Below are 23451 nucleotides of genomic sequence, written 5' to 3' on the forward strand. Positions count from 1 at the left end.
GTAGAACCCCGTCTGTGGCAAAGAGCCCCGAAGCTAAGAGCCCCCTTCAGTCGCAGCCTCACTCTAGGTACCGAACAACCCTCCTGCTCACATGTTCCCCAGGGTTTGGGGCTCCTCTGTCCCCCATCCCGTGACTAACACCCTTGCACCTTGTCTCACATCCTGGCATTTAACAGCTTGCTCTGGGAAGGTGATCTGTTATTTCAGACCCAGGACCTTGGGGTCCTGACAGCTCCTTCTCCTCCCTCTGAGGGCAGTGACCAAGGAGGGCAGTGACCCGTCCACAGAGGTAGTGCAGGGGGCCAACCTGGAGTCCCAGCTCTGGACTCACTACGTGTGACAGTGGGCAAGTTAGGTGGCTTCTCCAAGCCTCTCTTTCCCCCCCCCCACAAAGTGAGGTGTGTTAACCCCTGCTGCACAGGGCAGTGGTGGGGACAGCTGTGCAAACAATAGCTGGACATGGAGTGTGGTCACTAGCCAGGGCCGCACACTGCAGTTCAACTAGTCCTATCTCTGGCCCTGAGCCCCACCCCTTTCCTCCAGCCCAGAGTCCTTCCTCTTCGTCCAGCACACAGAGCCAGTTTCCCCACAGACATGCTGACCATATTTCCCGAGTCAAAAGCTGGCATGACAACATGATAGAACATTTGGAACTGAGGTTGCCCAAAAAGGCAGAGGCAGCCAGCCACATAGTATCTGGAGGCACATTTGGCCTGAATTTGAAGGCCTCTAGAACCTGCATCAAGAACGTCTCCATTGCCACCACAAGTTGAAGGGAAACCACCCTTGTCACAGAGCAGGAGGCATTGAAACTGGCCTTGCAGAGCTAAACAGGTGGCGAGCAGAGCAGAGCGTGGCCTGGCCCTGGCAGCAATGCCGAGACCAGTGTGGGTGGACAGAGATGAGGCGGCCTTAGCGGTCAGCTGGGGTTTGTCAAAGGCTTATGGTCAGCCGGGCCGTGTGCTGGGGACACTCCCTGCCTGCAAAGAGCACCGCGTGATCAAGGCCACTGGGGTCCTGAGGGGTGCTCTGGAGAGGGTGTGGGGCCACATGGTGGAAGGGACAGGGCGCTTTGGGGAGTGGGGTGGGGCAGGCCTCTGCCGGGAGCTGGCATTTTCGTTGACCCGGACGAGGAGGAGTCTGCTGTACGGAGATCATGGGGACAGCCTTCCAAGCAGAAGGAAGGGTAAGTGCCAGGGCCCTGAGCCTGCAGCCACCCGAGAGCTCTCCCACACCTCGGAGTAGACAGCAGGCCATGGGGCGGGGGAACGGGAAGGGTGAGGAAGAGGGTGTGAGGGAGCGCTGAGCTAGAAGTTTAGATTGTATTCATGTGCAGGGTGTGAGGGAGCAACGAGTTAGAAGTTTACATTGTATTCATGTGCAGGGCCGTCAGGGAGCTTGAGGCACAGGGTGCCATGATGATGGCTGGGGAGGGGAAGGCAACCAGAGTGGGCAAAGCGAGGGCCCTGGAGCAGATACAGCAGCAGGGGGAGCCTGCAGCGCTCCCAGTGGACCCCGCCCTGTCCTGCTGGTGCAGCAAAGGCAGGCTGCCATGTGAGTGGCCAAGGGTCGCTCACTGGGCAGGAACATTGTCAAGGCCATTCATGCTTGGAATAGGGTCTCTTTTCAGCTCTGAGACAAATCTGTTCTCTGATTTCCAGATGGCTCCAAGGGGAGCATGTACCACCACCCCTCTGGTGTGTTGCATTGCTTAGGAAGCCTGCTGTGTTTCTCGCTGGGTGGCTATTAGGGCTGCAGATGGAGAGGGCCAGGGCCTGGCGAGGCGGAGCAGTCGGCCCAGGTGTCCCAGCAGTTGTTGCTGGAATAGGGTCTGGAACCCACAGGAGAGGCCTGAAGGACCCAGGGGCCTCTGGCTGGATGCGTTTGACTCTCAGGACCCAGAATTACAGACCTATTTAGGGCTACGCTTGGCCAACTCTTTCTTGAGCTCATCTGGAGAGTGTGGGAACACGCATTCTTCATCCTTATTCTCCCTGGCTGTGGGCAACAGTGGTCCTCAGAGTCACCAGATGGTCCTCATCTGTGCCCATAACCCCTCAGCAGCCAAGGCTGGCCCTGCCAGATAAATGTGTTGTGCCTGTGGTCACACCCAGGGGCTCATGCCACATACGTTTCCCTGAAACCATGGGCTCCAGCCTCCATTCTGTCCATGTGGGAGGGAACTTGGGTCCCAGCAGTGTGTCTTGCAGCACCAAGTCACGTTGAAAAGACCAGATAGACAAGCATTTTGCCAAGATCTTCCAGGGAAAGTGCATATGTGACACATTAACATTCAAATCAGGCCGGCACGGCGCTCATGCCTGTCATCCTAGCAGTTTGGGAGGCCGAGGCAGGAGGATCACTTGAGCCCAGGACTTCGAGACCAGCTTGGGCAATACAGTGAGACCTCATCTCTACAGATAAAATTTTTAAAAAGTAGGGCACATGTCTGTAGTCCCAGCTACTGGGAGGCTAAGGTGGGAGGATCACTTGAGCCTGGGAGGTTGAGGCTGCAGTGAGGCATGATATGCCTCTACACTCCATCCTGGGTGATACAGTGAGACCCTGTCTCAGATCAATAAAAATAAAATTCAAATCAGTTATCTTAGTTCAGAAACTTTTCAAAGAAGTGGTCCATGCAAACTACCCCGAAAGAGCAAAACCAGCCAGGTGCAGTGGCTCACGCCCATAATCCCAGCACTTTGGGAGGCCCACCCAGGTGGGTGGATCACGTAAGGTCAGGAGTTCGAGACCAGCTTGGCCAACATGGTGAAACCCCGTCTCTACTAAAAATACAAAAGTTAGCTGGGCTTGGTGGCACATGCCTGTAATCCCAGCTACTTGGGAGGCTGAGGTAGGAGAATCGCTTGAACTTGGGAGGCAGAGGTTGCAGTGAGCCAAGATCGAACGCTGGCTCCAGCACCGGGGGTGCTGGTGTGTGTCAGGAGCGCGCCTCCAGGCTGGTGTCAACTCTGCAACTTCACATTGTACCTCCTGCTGCCGCTGCTGCTTCCCCGAGCCCCAGCTCAACCTGGAGCATGAGCTCCCAGCCTGAGGAGGAGGCTGTCGATACTGTTTTTCTTTCCAGGGAGGCAGCGGGTGGGTGCGATGTTGTCACTTAAGTTGCCACCTCTGTGTAAGAGCTCTCTGATCAGAAAGCAGTTTCTTTGTTGACCCCAGCCAGCCTTGGCTCTCAGGTTGGGAAATATGGTCACAGTATCCTTGGAGACCTCTCCAGGTAGAGACTGGGTCTGAGGTGGCCAGAGTCCGAAGCAAGCAGCCTCTGTGGAGCGAGGGGAGCAGGTGGGCCTGACCTGAGCGCAGCCTCTGCACAACCAGCTTTCCCCCACACCCATCTCCAGCCAGGGCACCCACAGGCCCTGCTCCCACTTACCGCACCCGCCCTTCCCAGGATGAAGCCTGCTGGGAGCGTGAATGACATGGCCCTGGATGCCTTCGACTTGGACCGGATGAAGCAGGTGAGCGTGCCCTGTGCCCTTCCCTCAGAGGCCGAGGGCAGCCAGTAGGCTGGGGACCGTCTCTGACCAGCACGGCCAGGCAGGCCCTGGGGGCCCACACGTGGCTGCCAAAAGGCCAGTCAAGGAACAGCCGTGGAGGAAAGGGGGTGCCCAAGCCTGTCCTTCGTCCCCAGCCCCTGCCATCACCAGAATTAGGATGTCCCTCAACCTTTCTGGGTACCTCCCTCAGGCCTGCCTCTGGGGCTTTCTGCCCCGAGGCAGCCCTTAGTTTCGGTGGTGTCTACCTGAGGGAGGTGGTGGCAGGATTTTCCCAGGCCTCCCACACCGTTCCCCCTCAGCGTGGGAAGGGGCCACGAGGAGACAAGGGTGACAGATGCAACTCTGGAGAGGCCCAGGAGGCCCCGAACCCTTTGGACATAGCCCAGCCCAGGCCGGCTTTTCTGTCTCCACTGCCTGTCCCTTCACCTGGACGCTCCTCTCCCAACAGGAGATCCTAGAGGAGGTGGTCAGAGAGCTCCACAAGGTGAAGGAAGAGATCATTGACGGTGAGTGGAGCCCCAGGCGGGGCCACAGAACGAGGGTCCCTGTCACCCAGGGTGGGGACCTGCCGTTTTGAGCTGAAGCCCATGCTGTACTGGGCCCTGTGAGAGATTCATTCTTCTTACAATCTCTACTTGAGGAAACAGGCTCAGGAAAGCTAAGTGGCTTGCCTAAGAATTTGTAGCCCCCTGGTAGTATGACACCTGAATGTGACCTTCCACACCCTTGCACCTTCCTGGAAGACCCACGTGGGAAGTGCATGGAGGGGAGACCCCAGCATCGTTCCAGAGCCAGGTCTGGAGGAAACCACCTGAGCTTCTGTCATTTCACCCCCTGGTGGTTTATGTTGCCTTCTTGATACTGCCACCTCGAGTCACCGGTGTTGGGGTTCTGGGGGGACCATTCTGCCTTCCTGGGGGTACAGGGAGACCAAGCACTACAGAAGCACCTTCCAGGCCTGAGCTCGTTCACAATCTGCCTGGTCCCGGACTGGGGCGCAGGCGGGGAGCAGCCTCTGGCTGCAGAGCAGGGCGGGCCTCAGTGCATCACATCCGTCCTTCTGGTTTCCACCAGAGCCTTTGAGCGCACTGGCTCAGATCTGCAGCCAGAGGAAAAGGGGGAGTCTGGGCAGGGCAGACTCAGGGGACAGAGCTGTGCAGCACAGCCTGTGCCAGCTCCCCCACCTGCCTCCCCAACCAGGGTGACGAAGGCTGACACCTAGGTGTGTAGCTGGGTCTGGCCCCCAGGGCATCACAGTGACCTGGGCAGAAGGGTCCCACAAGCACACAGGGGCGGAGGCTGATGGCAGAGGTGAGAGGCAGGTGGGAGTCCGAAGACCCAGGCCTCCTCCCGCCGCCGGCCCACCCTTGTTTGAGCAGAGAGCACTCAGTTCCTGTTTGTCCAGTTCCCCCAAAGGCCTGGGCTGGGGAGATAAGGAGTTAACAAACGAGGGGAAAGAGGCAGCCTGGGCGATAGGCAGGCACCCAGCCAACTGGTCACACCACCTTACTGCCAGGCGCCATCCGGCCCCAGGCACAGCTGGGTCAGAAACTCAGGGCCCGCCACAGCCTCTCCACCTGCCGTGGTGCAGCCCCAGGTGGAGGCCGCCCTGGCTGAGAGCCAGGGGAGGGGAGGCATGGGCTATGCCAGGGGCCCTGAGAAGCAGCTCCCTGTTGCTGGGGGATGCCTGCCCCCACCACCCCTCACCTTCTCCTAGCTGTTGGCTCTTGGCCCAACAAGGTCCATCCGGGGAGAGGCCTGAGCTGACATAGAGGAGGGGGAGTCTGGGAGGGGATGGATACCAGAGGAAGGAGGGAAAGGCCCAAATTTGGGAGGCAGGGGGTTGGTGCACTAGCTTGGGGTGGTGAGGAAGCGGGGAGGAGGCAAGAAGACAAGAGAGGCCCCGCCTCTCCTGAGGAGTGAGCAGAGCCAGGGTGGTCCCTGGGGTCCAGGGCCAAGATTTCCTGCTGACCCCTGCAGGAGCTGGAAGGGCAGAGCCTCGGCCGGCCTCCACTATGTTGGGGGAAGGGGTCCCGGGCCCCCGGCACCTGGACACCCACCTGTCCAGAGCCTACAAAGACCCTGTGTCCCCACACAAAGCAGCTCCTCACACCAGGGTTCCAGTGCCCACCACTCCTCAACAGCAATGAGGCCACAGGCAGGGCATCAGCCTCTGTCTCCATGCCAGGTCCTCCCCTAAAAGGGCAGTGACAGCAGGGGCCACCGCAGGAGGAATGGCAGATGAGACCCAAAGCCTTTTGTCGTCACCCCAGAGGTCTGCGCCATAGCCTGGGTGGGGCTCCCTGGAGATGGAGCGGGGCAGATACCAGGCAGGTCCACACCAGGGGTGCAGGGCCCTGATGAGCCAGGCTGCACGGTCCTGGCTGCACCTGAGCTGCTGCCCCCTGTCCCGCAGCCATCAGGCAGGAGCTGAGCGGGATCAGCACCACGTAAGGGGCCTGCCTCGCAGCGCTGAGATGTCGAGCCCATCCGGCGACAGAGGACAGCCAGGAGCCCAGCCAGCCCCAGACTCCAGTGCACCGGAGCACGCACAGGAGCCTGGGCGCGCTGCCGTGAAACATCCTGACCTGTGACCACACGTTACAGTGAGGAAACCAAGTGCAACTCCTGGGTTTTTTAGATTCTACCTGACACAGAACACCAGGTCTGCTCATCTTTTTTGTGTTTTATATTTGCTTATTTAAGGTACATTTCTTTGGGTTTCTAGAGAGATGCCCCTAAGTCACCTGCTTCATTAGACGGTTTCCAGGTTTTCTCCCAGGTGACGCTGTTAACGCCTCAGCTGGCAGTGACCGCCGGCCCGGCGTGGCGCCACTGCACACCGCAGAGCTGTCCAGGCGCAGCTCTGTCCCCAGCGCTCATGGTGTTGAAACTGTCTGTCATGCACCACGGTGTCTGTGTCCACACAGTAATAAACAGTTTACTGTCTGCACCCTCGGGCTCAGGCCCTCGCATTGATCCTTCACGCTGCAGGCTGGGGGTGCCCCTTTCCGTGAAGCGCCCGGGACCACGGTGACCAGGATCGTAGGTAGGAGCAAGGTGGTAGTCTTCAACAGGAGCCTGGGCTCACACATTCCCAAGCCCCGGCAGGGTGGGCTGGTGTCCTGGGGCTGGGCTTCAGGTCCTGTCTGTAGGGAACTCCCTATGGGACCCCCAGAAAGATGGCTCTTAAGTGCAGCCCACACCCCAAACCTCACAGGCCTCTGTGTGCATTCTGACGGGCAGGGCCCCGCGAGCAGCCTGTTCGGGGTAGGGACGGACGTGGGGCTCCGCAGGCACCAGGCAGATGCAAGGCAGCTTTGCCTTCTCAGCCTCACAGTCTCCTGGGAGGACCACCTGGCCTGCAATGGGCTGTCCCAGGCCCCTGCCCTGAGGCAGCAGCCAGAGACAGAGGCTCTGACCCTCGGCTTCAAGGACCCAGGGTCACCAACAGGCAGGCCTTGAGATCCTGTGAGCATTCATGCCCCTAGTTCTCCCACATGACCTCCCGCGGCCACAGAGCAGTGTGCCCAGCAGTTCCCGAGGGCCATGGCACGGGACGGAGCCAGGACTGGCCTGCTGGGACCCAGTGGCTGATCTCAAGGGCCAGCTCCTAGCACACTGCATGTCTTTGGGCTTCCTGGCAGCCCTAGCAACAGGAATAGGACTGCTCTGCCCCTTAGGAGGCTCAGCTCTCTGAGTGGCTTCGCTTAGGTCTGGTGGCACTTTTAACCCAGGGCCTGCAGACCACAGCTCAGAGCTGCTCTGTCCTGCTTCCCTGCTGCCCCCCAGGCCAGGAGTCCTGTAGTCTCCCCAGGAGAGCTCTAAGGACTGTCTTCAGAGCCACCCTCCGACCCTGGGCCCGGCCTCCAGCTTGTGGGTGAGGCCGGGACATGTCCCTTTGCGCTGTCTGCAGAAGTGTGCTGGACGAGGCGCCTCTCAGGCACAGCAGGAGGAGTGGGTGCTCTGGGGCTCCCCTTGGCCTGTGGGTGTGCCTGTGTGCACAGGGAGGGGCTGCCCGGCTCAAAGTCCTGGTGCTGGGGCCAGCGGCACTTCCTTCGCCGAACAAGTCCTGGGCTCAGGCCCCTTCCCTGCGCCACTCAGCAAGCTGCCCACTCAGGGACACAGGAGCCCAGCACCATGTGGGGCCACTCCCAGGTATAGGGGGAGGCCTGTATCTCCCAGGTCAGCAGGGACGGCCCCTGGCACCCCACTCATGGAGAGGCCTTCAAGCCCTGACTATAGCTTCAGTCTCCCTTCCTAAGTCGTGGAGGCTGACGCCGCCTTTCCCCAGGGCTGTGGTGGGAGCTGCAGGGCTGGGCCCACTCCATCCCTCTCTGGCAGGGAGGGCCTCACCCAGGGACCCCTCCTGCTGCCTGCCCACCTCTGGGACATCAGGACCCACCCCATGCCAGCCCCTTTTCCTAGCTGGTATGGGGTACAGACCCTCTCTGGGCTCAGGGATGCTCCCCGCTGCAGGAGGGGATAGGGAGAGCAGGAGGTGAACAGGCCTGAGGGGGTGTGGGCGAGGCAGGTGGTATGGGCTCAGGGGGATGGGGGAGCCAGCCTCTGCAGGGCTTAGCCAGGCAAGGGAGCAGTGGGGTCCCCGGGCTGCTAGGAGGGGATTCTGGGCCACACAGATGACCAAAGTGAGCTTTCTGCTGTCCACACCTCAGTGTGTGTGCACATCACAGTGGCAGGCCCTCAGGGAGCACCACCCAGCAGCAGCCACCATCCCACAAAGAGCCAGGAGTGCATGGCAGGACCTGGGCCTGGCCTGGAGGAAGCGGCACTCAGGCCTCAAGCTCCACCCATTGGGGTGGCCTAGCGCCCCATTCCCTGTGGCCAGGCTCAAGCCCAGACCACCCCCTCAGAGCACAGTCCACGGGCTGTGAAACAAACGCTGGGTTTAATGTAGGGCACAGGCACCTCAGAGAAGTCAGCTCCGTGGGGACCGTGGGCTCAGAGCACGCAGGTCACAGTGGGGCAGGGCCAGGTCTCACCTGGTGAGGCCCAGACAGGGAGGGCCACGCTGAAGGTCCAGGGCAACTCCACGTGCAGGTGGAGCCCTGAAGCCCACACTGCTGTCTCCAGGCGTGGCTGCCCAGGACACTCCTCGGGGACAAGGGCAGCAGTCCAGGGTACAGGAAGGAAATGCAGCCCCTCGGTGCTGGGGCGTGAGGCCAAGGGGCCGGTGGGGGACGATGACCGCCACCAGGAGGCAGTCCGGGCTCAGAGGCCGTCCTTTGCCAGCCTGTACACCCGCTTCACCCTGGCGTAGGGCCCCAGGGAGTCCTCAAACACGAAATCCCAGAGCACCTTCACCCACGAGTGGTGCTGCGGCAGGTGGTCGTAGTACTCGGGCGCCATCTTCCGCACCTGTAGAGAGGAGGCCGGGGCTGAGGGGCTGGTTCTCCTCGGGGCCGCACCCGTGAGCACACTCAGACACCCGCACACGTGGCGGGCGTGCACACACACTCATGTACAGACATGTTTGCGTGCACACACACACACGGGTGTACATAATGCACACACATTGTCGCCTCTGGGGTGCCCACGTCCAGCTCAGCCAAACACAAGGCCACCCTTCTGGCCCTCCCTGCCACCCACCACTCCCTGGGTGCCCAGAAGGCTGGTGCTGGCTGCTGGAGGGCCTGGTGGCCTGAGCTGAGCCCAGGACGCTATGGCAGAGGCACCCACAGGCTCGGCTCGGAGCGCCTGCCCCAGGTGGTAGTTGCAGAATTCAGTGCCCAACTCCACTTGGCCCCACCCCACCTTCTGGTCTGGCAGACCCCACCGCTGGGGGGGGGTTCTCCCCGCGGTGCCTGCACAGTGCTGAGTGCCTACCTGAGTCCTGCCAAGCCACGGTGTCATGCCCATGCATCTCAGCCCTGTGACCCGCCAACCTCGGCCTCAGCCAGCCTCACTGCTTGTCACATTCCAAGGGCCTCTTGAGCACCTGCTGTCCCCTCCAGCCTTTGTTCTACACACACACCCCCACCCACCTCCTCCAGGAAGTGCTCCCAGCTTCAGCACCTGCAATTGCACCACCACCACGCCACCCCATTGCTCAACAGCATGCAGCCTTGGCCCAGCTTCCACCACAGGGATGCCCTTCCTGCCCCTTCTGCGCCCCGTCACCTCCTAAGGATGCTCTCAGGACGCAGGGAGCCCGGCCGCAAAGCCAGGGCAGCAGGGCCACAGGAGGCGGGGCCAGCACCAGGTACCCAGAGCCTCTCACTTTGCTCAGGAGAGGTAAAGGCTCGTGGCTAACAGCAGGCACTCGCGCCAACTTGGGTCCAGATTCTTGCTCTGCCACCTCCTGAGATGGGCACCTCTCCCCTCTGCACCCTGTCACCTCCTGAGATGGGCACCTCTCTCCCTGTGCCTCATCACCTCCTGAGGCAGGCACCTCTCCCCTCCGCCCCGTCACCTCCTGAGGCGGGCACCTCTCTCCCTGCACCTCTGCCTTATGTATACAACAGGGACAATGGATGAGGAGGCAGCTGCTTCCTGGGCTGTGGTGAGGTTCAAGTGAGATGATGCCTGGTGCAGAGCACCGCCTTGGTACTGCCAGCCGGAATGGAGGGCACAGGCCATGGCCCAGGCTTGGAATTCGGTCTGAGGGATTCCAGAGTCACACAAGCCAGGGTGCACACACACATGCACAAACACCTGCATACCCGGGTAAGCGCTCACACATAACCACACACACAGAGACGGGCGCGCACGCTCCAGCACACATACAAATGCCTGCACACGTGGGCAGGCATCCACACACCGTCACAGGGCAGACCTGCTCAGACACAGGCACACACTCAGGCGCTCGAACACCTCCCCAGTGCCACCTCCTCCCGCCCCCTTTGCCTGCAGGTCACTCCAGCTCTTTCCAGACAGCCAGAGGCTACCAAGGCGCAGGCTGGCAATGGCTGAGGGACGGCTCCTCCTCCCCTTCCCCTTCCTCCCTTCTCATTCAGAAATTCTCCAGCTCCCGGTCTCCAGAGGCAGAGGTGCCCATACCTGGGACTTCCACTCCCCATCAGCTCTGGCCAAGCCCCTTGGGCTGCAAAGAGCGAGGCCCACCCTGTCCTCTCTGGCCCCTGGAGGGTCACAGGGCAATGGCAAGGAATGACAGGGAAAGAGCCTGCAGATGGGAAGGGTACTGCTCCCCATGCAGTGTTGCTATGCGCCCCGCTTCAAGGAAGACACCCCGTCAGTGTCATGGCGGCTTCAGGCAGCCTGAACTGTGAAATGCCTCTCAGACCCTACTTCCCTGAATTTGCTTCAGCCTCCAGCAGAGGCCTCGCCTGTGTTGTGTGGCCTTTCCTCCTGCCCTGGGGACAAGTGCAAGTGGCCATGCCATGACCAGCACAAAAAGGGAGAGGCTGCTGGGTATGACCCAAGGCCCTTCCAGGGCCTCCACCTCCTCAGATGGCCGTGCAGTCCTGCCCTGCCACAGCCCTGCCGCCCCAGCCACATACCAGGGGCAGGCTGTAGCCCGGGATGCTGGGGAAGTCGTGGTGCTCCACGTGGTAGCCCACGTTGAAGGTGATCCAGTTGAGGGGCCCATAGTAGGAGTAGGTCTCGTGGCCCTTGAGGAACATGTAGTGCTCGGCCACGAAGTGGCCCGAGATGGGGTGCAGGCCCAGGCCCAGCAGGGAGCTGGCCAGCAGGTAGACCATGGGCTTGAGCCCCCAGAGGGCAAAGATGGCCACATCGGCCGCCAGCTGCACCAGCGTGTTGAGCACCTCCATGCGGGTCACGGCCTTGGGGTGGACGCAGAGCGGCCGCAGCGAGTAGAAGAAGGGCTGCAGCACCAGCCAGAGCAGCTTGCGGGCGGGCGTGCAGAAGAACCAGCCCTCCAGACGCGTGGGCACGTCCACGTCCAGCCCATCACCACCCAGGTAGCGGTGGTGGTCCACGTGGTACTTCTTGAAGGAGGCGGCATAGGGCACACCCACAGGCAAATTGGCAAACACGGCCAGCCAGCGGTTGCGCGCCGCGCAGCCCGTGCCAAAGGCCGCATTGTGTGAGATGTCGTGGATGGCCAGCGTCAGCGAGTGGTTCACGCAGCCTCCGAAGGCGTAGGCCCAGAAGAGCAGCCAGCGCCAGGCCAGCCTGCGCACCAGCCAGCAGGCCAGCAGCTGCATCAGCACCAGCGCCAGCACCGCCCACTTGAGGCGCGGGTCCGGCCGCATCAGGGCCTTGATGGCCGGGTACTTGGCTGCAAGGAAGACAGGGAGGTGTGAGGCCCTGCTCAGTGGGGTTGCACCCCACCCTCCTCCGCACGCTCCTTCCCACTGCGGTGGCCAAGGGGTGAGAAGGCAGGAGTGGCCAGCAAACCTCGCTGGTCCCTTTGCCCCTGCACACAGGCCCTGTCCCTCGAGGGCCTGCTGCCCCCCTCCCCCGACCGAGACTCATCCAGCCAGACTCAGAAGTCAGGACTCCAGCAGAGGTACATACAGCCCACGCTGGCAGCCAGGCCCTGCTGCTCCCTGAGCCAGGCCTCATCCCAGCTTGTTCCCACCTAGTAGGTCCAGGCCAGTGGGGACGATTCAGAGGCTATGCCTCAGTTCAGGCACACTGGGGGCCTCAGCCCAGAGGTCGGGGCCCAGCGCCCGCAGCAAAGTGGTCCCAGGCAGGGAAGCAATGTCTCCTGTCAGGCAAAGCAAGGAGGACCTACTGGCAGCTCCCATTCAGGAAGGCTCTGGCCCAGGCACAGGGCTAAGGAGTCGCATGCGAAGTCCCCTTTGTGTGCCTGGATGTAGGCTGAGACCGCAGGTCCAAGGGCACCACTGCCCACTGCCTCCCTCTTACCCAGGGATGCCCCTGCCCCCAGGGCAGTAGCCAACCTACCTGGGGGCCGGCCAGCTCCAGCCCCACTCCCACCCTAAGCCCGGCCCCGCTCCCAGTCCCCGTTCCACAGGCAACCAGCTGCTGCTTCCCCTTGGAAGGAGGCCAAGCCTTGGGGCAAGAGGGAGGGGCAGGCCACACCTGTGCCAGGTGAGCCACAAGCAAGCAGCTCTGGGGAGGGCCAGCCCAGGCCTCCAGCTCTTGGGTGCAGACAAGCATCAGCCACTCCTGCACCCTTCAGAAGCGAGAGCCACGACAGAGCCTGGCAGCCCTGACCTTGGAGAGTGGGCCTCACTTTCCCCATCTGCTAAACGGAGATACTAAGTTCTCCGTGTGTGGTGCGGCCTCAGGGTCCCTCCCCACGCCCTGTGCAGCCCACCTTCAGGGAGCCCCGTGCCCTTCCTGCTTTCCTCGGCACCTCCTAGGACTCAGCTGCCCTCCAAGCCCCAGCCTGCCTTCAGGGACTCCACTTTGGACCACCAGAGAGGAGAAACCTGCACACAGAAGGACACCAGTGCCCACCCTGCCAGCCCCTCACCCGGCCCCAGTTATGGGCTGGTCCTGTCTCCTATGGGTGTGCTGGGGCCTCCAGAGCCGCTGGGAGCCCAGAAACAGCCACTGGGCTGGCCCATCCCACAAGCATGCCCCTAAGTCCCCTCTGCGTGAACTCTGGGCTGTTTCTAACTTGGCGCATCTGGCAGGAGGCCTAGTGCAGGCAGGTCCCAACAAGCCTCAGGGGCCCATCCCCAGCCATGACCTGGCCAACAGCAGGGGCCCCCCCAGCCTACGTCTTCCCATCTGGGAAATGGGGATGCCGTTCCTCTATGTCCATCAGGCTGTGGGGAGGCTAGCACGATAGTCTGAGCCCGGGGGGTGCCAGCGCTCAGTAGGCACGAGCTGGTGCTGTTGTCATTAAAGGTGCTCTGAGAGTAAGAGCTGGTCTTGGGGCAATGACCCGGCCCTGGCTTGTTTTAACAAGAGCAGGCCCAAAGCTTACAGGCCCGGGAGCCGCCAGCTGGAAGTAACTAAAAACTGGGCAGTGCATGAGGTAGCTGAGCACGGGCAGCACAGGCGTGACTCAAGGAGGAAACAGATGCAGGGAGCCCCAGGTCACCTCACCTGCCTGCAGGCACCTGCTGGACTGCAGCGCGGGGCTGAGGGACCCCCAAGGAGCTGAAAGAGCAGAGAATGGCACTCGGAGCCCGAGACGCCCACACCGCTGGTACAGGGGCTCCTGCCAAAGGCCCGGGGCCCAGAGAAGCTTTGCTAGAGCAGGAGCCCCGTGACAGTTCTGAAAACAGTAGCTTCTGGAGCTTTGCACCCAAGGAGTTCCAGAGGTGGCATAGGCTGGGAGTCCCAACCCACTGAGGCAGAGAGGCCTCACTGAATACCCCAGCCTCCAGTGGGCCCCCCAGAAGCCTTGTCTTAGGAATGGGTCTACTCTGCACCCACCCAAGAAGGTCAGTTGACTAACTCCTTGCCAGGAGAAAACAACCCACGCTCTTTGCAAAGATCGCAAAGATCTACCATCTTCAGCTTCAGAGCGCCCAGGTCCCTGGGGGAGTGGGAGTGGGGACATGCCAGGAACACTCGCGACCACGCCGTGCAGATTGGATGTGCAGGAGAGGGCCGTGGCTGAGGTCACCCTGGGTGCAGTCAGGATGGGGTAGTAACTGAAGCCAGGGCTTGGAAGTGGTTAGCTGCTAGGGGTCACAGAGGTTCAGGGACAAGAAGAGAGTGCAGGCGTCCCTGGACTTCGCCAGGTCATGGCGTCTCAGCAGGAGCCGTTCCGGTGCAGCCCAAGGCAAGGCAAGGGTGAGATGAGGTGGCGAGGATGGGTCCGTCGAGGGCATCGGGCAGGGAGGGCAACAGGAAGGCACCAGAGGATGGCAGGATGGGAAGGAGATGTCAGGGTGGGCGTCATGGAGATGCCAGGGTGGGCATCATGGAGAAGGCAAAGGGCGCCAGAGCTGAGTGCCAAGGGGACTCAGGAACTCCTCAAGAGCTATGGAGTGTGTCTGTCAAGGTGTTTCCAGACTGGCAGAGGGTAAGTGGACTGAGTAGGGAAGGCCTGCCCACAATGTGGACCAGCACCATCCAGTCAGCTGGGGCCCCGATAGAACAAAAAGGCAGAGGCAAGGGTCTCCCTCCTGTCTTTCCCTCCCTCTCTCCCTCCTCCCATCCCTCTCTCCTTCTCCCCCTGCTTCCCTCTCTTGGAGCTGTACACATGCTTCTCTAGTCCTTGGATATCAAAACTCCAGCCTTTGGACTCCAGGAACCACACCAGCACCCCCTACCCTCCATCTGCTTTCAGACCTTCAATACCATACTGAGGGTTCCACCATCGAGTTCCCTGGTTCTGAGGCCCTCAGACTCAGACTGAACCATGCTACCCCTACTGCCACCCCTGGGTCTCCAGCTTGCAGACAGTCTGTCATGGGACTTTACAGCCTCCATAATCACATGAGCCAATTCCCCTAATAAATCCCCTCTTTGAATGGATAGATGATAGGTAGATAGGTAGGTAGGTAGGCAGGTAGGTAGACAGACAGACAGACAGACAGACAGATAGATAGATAGATAGATAGATAGATGATAGATTGATAGATCCAGGCATGGTGGCTTACACTGTAATCCCAGCACTTTGGGAGGCTGAGGCAGGAGGTTTGCTTGAGCCCAGGAGGTCAGGATGAGCCTGGGCAATACAGCAAGACCTTATTATGCAAAAAGTTTAAAAATTAGCCAGGTGTGGTGGTGTGTGCCTATGGTCCCAGTTACTTGGGAGGCTGAGGTGGGAAGATCGCTTGAGCCCAGGAGTTCGGGGCTGCAGTAAGCCGTGATTACACCACTGCACTCCAGCCTGGGTGACAGTAATTGCAAAAATAGATAGATAGATAGATAGATAGATAGATAGATAGATAGATAGATAGATAGATAGATAGATAGATGATAGATAATAGATGAGAGAGAGAGAGAGATACACACACACATATATAGATACATAGATCCTATCAGTTCTGTCTCTGGAGAACACTGACCAATTCGGGGCCTCTTCCAGGGGCTCAAGGAAAGGGGGACAGGGAGAATGGGTGGGACTGGGGAGTGGGAGTCAATGGGTTCCATGGCCTTGGGCTCCATCTTCTCTGGGTCACAAGAGAGGGGAAAGCCCAAGGCAGAGAAGGACAGGGAGAAACACAGCTCCCTGGCAGCCCCGCGAGGAACTGCAGACCTGCAACTGCAGACCTGCAATTCCTGGCTAGACACCCAAACCTCGCCCAGCCGGGGAGCTCTGTCCTGCTGTGGGCACTCAGCTGACCTCCGGAGTGACTCTGCCCTCCCAGACCTCCAGCCTGGATGGCAGGAGTAGCTGGGTGACACATGTGCCTTGAGGCCTCTCTGCTCCGTGGGGTAGCACAGAGCCCGACGTGCACAGCCACCTGGAACCAAGATACACAGATCCACACAGACAGTTTCCAGCAGTGGCCCCAGGTGAGGCACGAGGCATCTGGGCAGGTGGCCATGAACAACAGCTGTTGCTAGAAGTCACCCTGTCCAGGCAGGACACAGAAATGAAGGGTCTGAGGTCCAGGGAGGTGCAAAGAAGGGCCCATGAACGTGCAGCAAGGCTGACAGAGCCAAGACTTGAACTCACGACCCCCGACTCCAGGCCTGCACAATGCTGAGCAGGGCCCTGATATGGACTCGGACTCCATCAGCAGTGATGCAGTGCTTGGCTACACTGCCACAAAGCACCCAGAGAAAATCCTGGATCAGGGCTGGGCGCAGTGGCTCACACCTGTAATCCCAGCTCTTTGGGAGGCCAAGATGGGCAGATCACCTGAGGTCAGGAGTTCAAGACCAGCCTGGCCAACATGGCGAAACCCCATCTCTACTAAAAATACAAAAATTAGCTGGACAAGGTGGCATGCGCCTGTAGTCCCAGCTACTTGGGAGGCTGAGGCAGGAAAATTGCTTGAACCCAAGAGGCAAAGGTTGCGGTGAGCCAAGATCCCACCACTGGACTCCAGTCTGGCAACAAAACGTCTCAAAAAAAAAAAAAGTCATGGATCAGGCTCAATCAGACTCCTGTGCGCCCTTGGGCAAGCCCCTGTCCCTCTCTGGACCTGTCTCCTCAGTCTCCATCTGTAAGGCATCTGCTCTGACAGCCTCTGTGGCTGTGAGCATATGGACATGGGGTCTTCCCTAGGGGCCCATGGGGAAGAAGGGGCAGCCGGTGCCAAGGTGTGAAACGTCTGGCACCAGCAGATCTGCACACTTACATCAGTTAGCAGGCTCGCTCATAAAATTCCAGAGGGCAGAGTCGGAGGCAGGACCTGCTGAAGGGAGGCCAGCCCAAAGCTCCCTGCACCCGCAGGACAGTTGCATCACCCTGGTGCGACTCTGATGAGTTACAGCTTTTGCCCAGAAATTCTCCTGACAAATCCACTGAGCCACTGAGCAAAGGGACTGCATCAGAAACAGACAGCCAGGCCAGAGAGGCTGCTGTGCCCTTGCCTCCAAGAGTGGCAGAGACAGGGCCCACCCCATGTCAGACTCCTCTCAGTCGCAGGCCACTCCACCCCTGCCCCTCCTGACTGGCTGGCAATAAAGTCACTTTTGTCTTGTCCCCAGCAGGGTTACCAAAAGCTAAGGGGCCTCTTACTACCTCCACACTGGACCCCTCTGAGCCCCCAAGCCCTGGCTCTGGCAACATCTAGGGAGACCTGTTCTACCACCTTCCCAGGGAGGCCAAATGCCATCGCATGACAGTCACTCACTGGCCATATGGGAGGTGCCCCTTGTCACTGCCTGTCATCACTCCATCATTCCACCTCTGCTGCCACCTGCTTCCCAGCTCCCTGTTCCACCACAAAGCTGCTCAGGGTTGACAATGTCACCTGGTGGCCGCAGCAGGAAGTGCTTCCATACAGCGTGGCCTTTCCCCCACCCATCCACAGCTGAGCAACCCGACCTGGGACAAGCCTCTCCTCACAAAGGCAGCAAAGTCCTCCTAATCGCCTCCCTCCTAAACGTCTTCCTCCCTAGCCCTGGCCTAATGCTCCGGGAAGCCACCTACCCACAGCTTCCATCCCTGCCACCTGAGGTTTTATGCCAAGAGACAAGCCTGACCCTGTCCATTGTGGAAGGCACCCTGGGACCTAATTGGATCTGGCAATTGTGGAAAGTGCTCACCTTCTCACCGGCCGCTCACTAAACCTGCCTTTCATTTCCAGTGACAAATATATTCTGAAGGTCTGGGAGCAGCCAGGCCCCTGTACATTACAGAGATGGGGCTGCCCTGCAGCCATGCAGCTCCGTGGCTGGGAGATGGAGCCCCAAGTTCCTCTCGTGGCTCTGGCAGTTTGGTTCTGGATTTTACCAGTTACCACTGACAGAGCCCCAGTCCCGGCCTTTCTGAAGCAATCTAGCAACGGCCAGCAGTCTCGCTTCCGGGTTTTCCTCTTTTGTTTTTCTTTATTTGAATTTTTGTATTACCATGTGTGCCGTGCTTTCATAATTTAAAAACAAACAAAATTACAAAGCTATTCATTTTCAAAAAAAAACAAACAAACCCAGAGCTTGCCTTTTACTCCACCGGCCACGCCTGGCTGGATCTCTGATGGGACCAGTTTTGCTGGCTCCGATCCTGCCCTTTCAGGCCAGGGAGCCTCAGCCCTGGCCTAGGAGACCCCACTTTCGTAGGAAGTTATGTGCTGGGGAGCATGTCTCCCTCCCAGGCAGGAGCTGGAGACGGACTTTGGCCCCAACCCACAGAGCTCCTGGAGCCAGCTCTTTGCAAGGACTTCCTGGATTCTGACTCTGAGATTATGATCTTTATTGAACATCCCTGAGCACCCAGGAGCTTGGCATGGGCTGCAGGAGCCAACTGGGTGGGGCAGGAGGCTGCCTGAGCACCAGCCTGGCCCGTGTGTTCCCAGGCAAGTTGCTACCCCTCTCGGAGCCTCACTCCTGCCTCTTCTATAGAGAGATGCTGGCAGTTCACAGCATTTCTGCGAGGACTGGGAATAGCACAGGCATGGAGACTATTCCCTGCCCTTAGGGAAACAACAGGCCTTGCCAGGTCTATCTCTGAGACATTAACTATTATCGCAGCTGATACTCACGAGTCCGGGAATAAGCACTTCACGTATCACCTCATTTCATCTGCACAACAGCCCCATTAGGAAGGTATGACTTATTAACCCCTTTTAATTCGCCCAGGCCTCAACTCCTTCCTCTGTTTACAGACTCATCCGTGGCTAATGAGTGGGTGTCAGGGTCCTTGCCAGGAGTTCAGCTCCACATCCAAGCTCCTGAACTGTGCCCCCAAAGAGCCCAGAGCCCAGAGGGCTTGTAGCCATGGAGGGGAACCCAGAGGAGGGGTCCCCATCCAGCTGGACCAGGCCTGGGAGCAGTGGAGGCCTTTCTGCAGGAGGTGGGACTGAACTAAGCGAGCAAAGCTAACCAAGAGAGAGCCTGGCAGAACAGGGAGGAGGGACATTCACCCGGGAAACAGCTTGTGCCAGTGCCAGGGAGGGAGGGAATGGCACGTTCCAAGCATATTAGCTGAAAACAACAGGTGGAAAGGAAGCCCCTGCTTCCTCCACGCAGGAAAAGGAGCGTGGGTCAAGCTGGAGAGCCGGCCCTGAGCAGACTTGTGATCCCCAAGCCCTGGCCCCAGGTGCCTCTCCCTCTTCCAAGTCTTTCAGCCTTCCTAGTCACCCACTCCAGAAAGCCTCCTGGATTGGTTCCAGGGCCTGTGGCTTCCCTCTTTAGAGAGAGCTCCTTCCCATGTCCCGGAGGCCCAGGTACCATCCCGGGCACCTTCCCAGCTGAGGTCTCATCTCGTCCTCACACCTACTCTGCCTGGTAGGACGACTGCCCGTTTTGCAGATTGGGAAAGTGAGGCCACAGCCCAGAGTGTCTGGGTCCCTCCAGGTGGCCCTGGGTAGGCCCAGCTCCTATTCTACGGATATGAGTTCCTAGGGACCAGGACACTGGCTGCCATGTGCCTCTTGCCTTTTCCACATGGGGCCAGATACCCAGTGAGTCCTGTGAGGGGAAGCTGGGGACAACCAGGGGAGGGGACAGAAACGCAAACAGGGCCAAGCAGGCCTCTGCTTCAACCTCAGCCCCACCTCAGACCTGCTGAGGGGCAGTAGCCAGGACACCTGCCCTGTTCACATCATGAGCAGGGAGGGAGGGTCAGATGACCCCCAAGGTTCGTCCCGGCCCTCCCCAGGAGCTCCACCGCATAGGGGAGGCAGCTACCGCTGCTGGGACCAGACGATGCTGGGCTGCAGCTCACCTCCCAGGAGAAACCACAGCAGTCACAAACCCACACAGAGGCTTCCAGCTCCTGAGGCCCCAGCTACCTCGGGATGCAGTCACAGGCTAGCCACCCAATATATCTTGGGTTTCAAACATTTAAAAGTCATGGTATCTCAGTATGCTGCCATGGGATTAAAAAAAGAGGAAGAAAGAAAAAGTTGGCTGGGCACAGTGGCTCATGCCTATAATCTCAACACTTTGGGAGGCAGAGGCGGGTGGATCACCTGAGGTCAGGAGTTCGAGACCAGCCTGGCCAACATGGTGAAACCCCATCTCACTAAATACAAAAATTAGCTGGGTGTGGTGGCATACACCTGTAATCCGGCTACTCGGGAGGCTAAGGCAGGAGAATCGCTTGAACCTGGGAGGCGGAGGTCGTAGTGAGCCGAGATCGGGAGACTCTGTCTCTAAATAAATAAATTAATAAAATAAAATAAAATAAAACAAAACACCCAATTAAAATGTGAAACCATCCATCAAATAAGTGCAAATTAAAGCCACAATGTAATAGTATTGTTTCCCCGATCTGACTGAAGATTACAAGGTGTGCCAACGCGCGGTGCTGACTTAGGCAGGGGTGTCTCCCGCGTGGGAGCGGGCCTGTCTCAGCCTGCGGCGATTTGGTGGCATCTGGCCAAAGCCACTCTCCAGACGCTGACCTTTTGACCCCGTAAGCCCTGGCCAAGGACGACTCACTGCGGCCACCTTGCTTGTGGGCTGGATGGGGCCTCTGACATGAACGAGAGTGACTCCGAGTGGGTAAAGATGCCCTCCTCGCAGAGGACACGAAGCGACAAGGAAAACAGCCGCCACGTAATAAGCGACATGCCAGAATAGACGGATTCCTTAGTACAATCTTTGCTTTTTTTCAAAGAAAAACACGCGCGCCTCTCATTCGCGTTTGCTCCCTTCCTGGCGATCATCCGCCCTGAACTCCAGGCTGGGGCGCCCGTGGCCGCGGGACCCAAGGGCTCTGAGCGCAGCAGGCGCCCAGTGACTGCGGGTGGAGGCGCCGCAGCGCGCAAGCTGCCTCCGCGCCAGGGAGCGCGTACGCCTCGTAGCGCGTCCCGGGGCCGTTCCTGCGCCCTCGCGTCCCAGCATCCCAGTGCCCCGGCCCCGGGAGTGGCTCGTGTCCCGCGACCCGCGAGGAGCAATTGAGACGCGCTCCCTGGCGCACGGACCCGTACTCGGGTCTTCGGAATCCTCAGGTCCCGGGGAGTTTCAGAGCCGGCCAGGGTGGGGGACCCTCGGGGAGCCGGCCGGGGACTCCGGGGAGGGGAGCGTCAATGGCGGAGCGCCCGCCGGCATTTGGGCCAGAGCTGGAGCGGCCCATCTGGGCTCGACTCCCCGATGCGACTCTAGACAGGCCAACGGGGTGGTCACCACCCGGCGGGAGCCCCGCGCCGCGCTCACCCAGTATCTCCTTGCGCCGCTGCGTGTGCGGCTGGTCGGTGTAGACCCACTCGAAGTCGCTGCGACTCGCGCTGTTGCCCATGGTGGGGCGGGAGGTGCCGTTCGGAGCGCGGCCGGCTCGGCTCTGCTGCACCTGTAGCTGCAGCCGCGGCGCGGAATCGACTCTGATCCGGGCGGGGGCGGGGGCGGGGGCGGGGTCCCGGCGAGGCGGGGCCAGGTGCGCCAGGCTTGGGGCGGGGCACCTCTGGCTGGGCTGGGCGGCCGGGCCCCGGCGCCCTCCAGACCCCGACAGGTCGCTGGGGTTTTGGGAACCTCAGCAGTCTCGGTTGGAAATAAAGCTCCCCGGCAGGACCAAGGTGGCCGCGCGCGATCTGCGCGAGTCCCTGGGTCCCTCGATGCGCCGGGGCCACTGCTGCCGTCGCGGCCGCCCACCGGCTCTGCGCGCCCCGCTCACCCGCAGGCAGCCGTCGGGATCCCCCACCCCCCGCCCCGGCCCCGTTCTCTCCGCAGCCCCGACCCGCTCTCGGGCACGCCCCTGTGGCTCCCGCCGCCCCTGCCCCACGGAGGAGCCGCTGGCAGGATAGAGGGACTGCGGAGGATCGGCGTGGAATGGATGCGCCAGTAAACAGGAGCTTAGGAAAGGTTCGTGCAGCAATCCTCCCTTCCTCCACCCGCCCGGTTAACCAGTAATGCGAAGGGGAGATAATGCGTATGCAGCAACCTCACAGTGAGTCAGACCCACTCCTGCCTTCAGGGAACTTGAGGTCTGGATGGGGACACAGGTACAGAAGTGGCTGTTACGATTCAGGGTGATACGTGCCATGACACAGGTAGGCCCTGAAGCAGCTAGGATCCAGTAGAAGGGACTTTTGCATTGGGCCTTGAGGGGTGGGTAGGAGTTAAACAACTAGAAAAGGGAAAGACATTGATGGTAGAGGGAACAGCAGATGCAAAGGCTTCAAAACAAGGAAGAACCTGAATGTTCTCAAATGGAAAGTCTGGTTTTTGGTGGGTGAGGGCACAGGCCCCTCATCTTCACCTTCTCAGTGATGCCTCTATTCCTTCGGACCTGCTGTGCCAGAGCCTGGCCTCCGCTGGCAGCTGCCTGGGAGCTGACTGACACAGCAGCCAGAGCTGCCACAGGCTCACACATGGTGAGGGTGCGCTTCTGTGCATCCCGTGGAAGTCCATGGCCCAGGATTTGGTACACTTGGCAGGCCTCCTTTAACTCAGGGCCAAAGGCAGTCTGGAACGGGCCAAGAAGGAGGGCATGGGTGTCTTGCAGCCGCCAGCCACCATCCCCTGAAATAGCCATGGGAAAGGTGGGCACAGAGGCCAGATTTTCCATCAGCAGGAGGACCCACAGTGCCATCATGGCCATCACCCCTTGCCACACCCAGCAGGCCCCCCAGCCCAGTTTGCACACTTGGGAGAAGACTCATTGTTCCCAGGGCAGCCTGCTCTGTTCCCAGCCAGAAGGGTCCTCAGAAGCCGTCCCACCAGCCATCACTTTACAGATCAGGAGACTGAGGCCCAGAGATGAGGAGCGCCTTGCCTGAGGCACAGAGGAATTAACAGCAAGGCTGGGGCAGGACTCTGGCCCCTGACCTTTGAGTTAAAAAGCTTCCAAAATCAGAGCCTTCGCCCCTGTGTTGAACTCCGTGAGACCTACCGCCCTGAGCCCCAGCTCCACCCTCAGGACAACACCAAGCCTGCCAGTTCCCTCGGCCCCAGGCCACCGCCTATCCAGAGGAAACTCACCCAGGCCCTCATTTTCCAGATGAGGAAACCAATGCCAGAGAGGGGAAGAGTCAGAGGACACACTGAAGGAGACCTGGGTGTGGAACAGACATTCAGGATGCATGAAATCAAACCTGATGCCCTTGCCAAGTGCTCCCCAAGTCCCTGGGGAGCCAGAAACCCAGCTTCACGGTGTTGCCTCCTCAACCTGTCCCTGGTCCCAGAAATGACAGAAAATACATTTTCATTTGTAATGTGGTGTCTTGAATGGGATCCTGGAGCAGAAAAAGGACATTAGGTAAAACTAAGGAAAGCCTAGTAAAGCTGGACCATTGTTAATCATAGTGTATCAACATTGGTCCATCAAAGGCAACAAACGCACCCTATTATCATATTAAAATAAAGGACACTGGGTGTGGCATATAGGTGAACTTTCTAAACTATCATCACAGTTTTTCTGTAAATATAAAGTTGTTCTTAAAAATAAAGTTTATGGCTGGGCGCGGTGGCTCACGCCTGTAATCCCAGCACTTTGGGAGGCCAAGGCGGGCGGATCACCTGAGCTCAGGAGTTCAAGACCAGCCTGGCCAACATA

At 59.7% G+C, this 23451-nt stretch overlaps 2 protein-coding genes across 39 annotated transcripts in view; one reads left to right on the forward strand and one right to left on the reverse strand.

Annotated features, from left to right (window-relative positions):
* EVL (Enah/Vasp-like) overlaps positions 1 to 6471 on the forward strand; it is a 174524-nt gene extending 168053 nt beyond the window's left edge. For 17 of the 37 annotated variants that reach the window (XM_073998192.1, XM_073998187.1, XM_065518451.1 and 14 more), the window contains 4 exons: positions 5 to 67; positions 3413 to 3479; positions 3967 to 4024; positions 5935 to 6471. In XM_073998192.1, the coding sequence (XP_073854293.1) occupies positions 5 to 67; positions 3413 to 3479; positions 3967 to 4024; positions 5935 to 5972 (226 nt within the window). In that variant the 3' untranslated portion in view covers positions 5973 to 6471. Of the gene's footprint in view, positions 1 to 4; positions 1187 to 3412; positions 3480 to 3966; positions 4025 to 5934 lie in introns of all 37 variants that reach the window. The other 20 variants (XR_012416116.1, XR_012416117.1, XR_012416110.1 and 17 more) reach the window with 2 other exon arrangements.
* A 1937-nt stretch (positions 6472 to 8408) lies between these two features.
* Positions 8409 to 23015, reverse strand: DEGS2 (delta 4-desaturase, sphingolipid 2). 2 transcript variants are annotated; one of them, XM_045396981.3, is made up of 4 exons: positions 22878 to 23015; positions 22156 to 22362; positions 11000 to 11742; positions 8409 to 8897 (listed from the first exon to the last, which is right to left on the reverse strand). In XM_045396981.3, the coding sequence occupies exons 3-4, from the start codon at positions 11714 to 11716 to the stop codon at positions 8751 to 8753; spliced, it is 864 nt and encodes a 287-aa protein (XP_045252916.1). In that variant the 5' UTR covers positions 11717 to 11742; positions 22156 to 22362; positions 22878 to 23015; the 3' UTR covers positions 8409 to 8750. The 2 variants fall into 2 exon arrangements, with proteins under 2 accessions (XP_045252916.1, XP_005562258.1); XM_005562201.4 differs by lacking the exons at positions 22156 to 22362; positions 22878 to 23015 and adding an exon at positions 21117 to 21247.
* Positions 23016 to 23451: the final 436 nt, after the last annotated feature.

This window comes from Macaca fascicularis, chromosome 7, assembly GCF_037993035.2.
Source record: "Macaca fascicularis isolate 582-1 chromosome 7, T2T-MFA8v1.1".
NCBI classification, from domain to species: Eukaryota; Metazoa; Chordata; class Mammalia; order Primates; family Cercopithecidae; genus Macaca; species Macaca fascicularis.

Excerpts from the sequence above, each read along its gene's own strand:
- DEGS2 (XM_005562201.4), bottom strand. The coding sequence starts at position 21,198 with ATGGGCAACAGCGCGAGTCGCAGCGACTTCGAGTGGGTCTACACCGAC. Across the intron at positions 11,743-21,116 it reads GCGGCGCAAGGAGATACTGG|CCAAGTACCCGGCCATCAAG; the intron begins GTGAGCGCGGCG and ends TCTTCCTTGCAG. Across the intron at positions 8,898-10,999 it reads CGGGCTACAGCCTGCCCCTG|GTGCGGAAGATGGCGCCCGA; the intron begins GTATGTGGCTGG and ends TCCTCTCTACAG.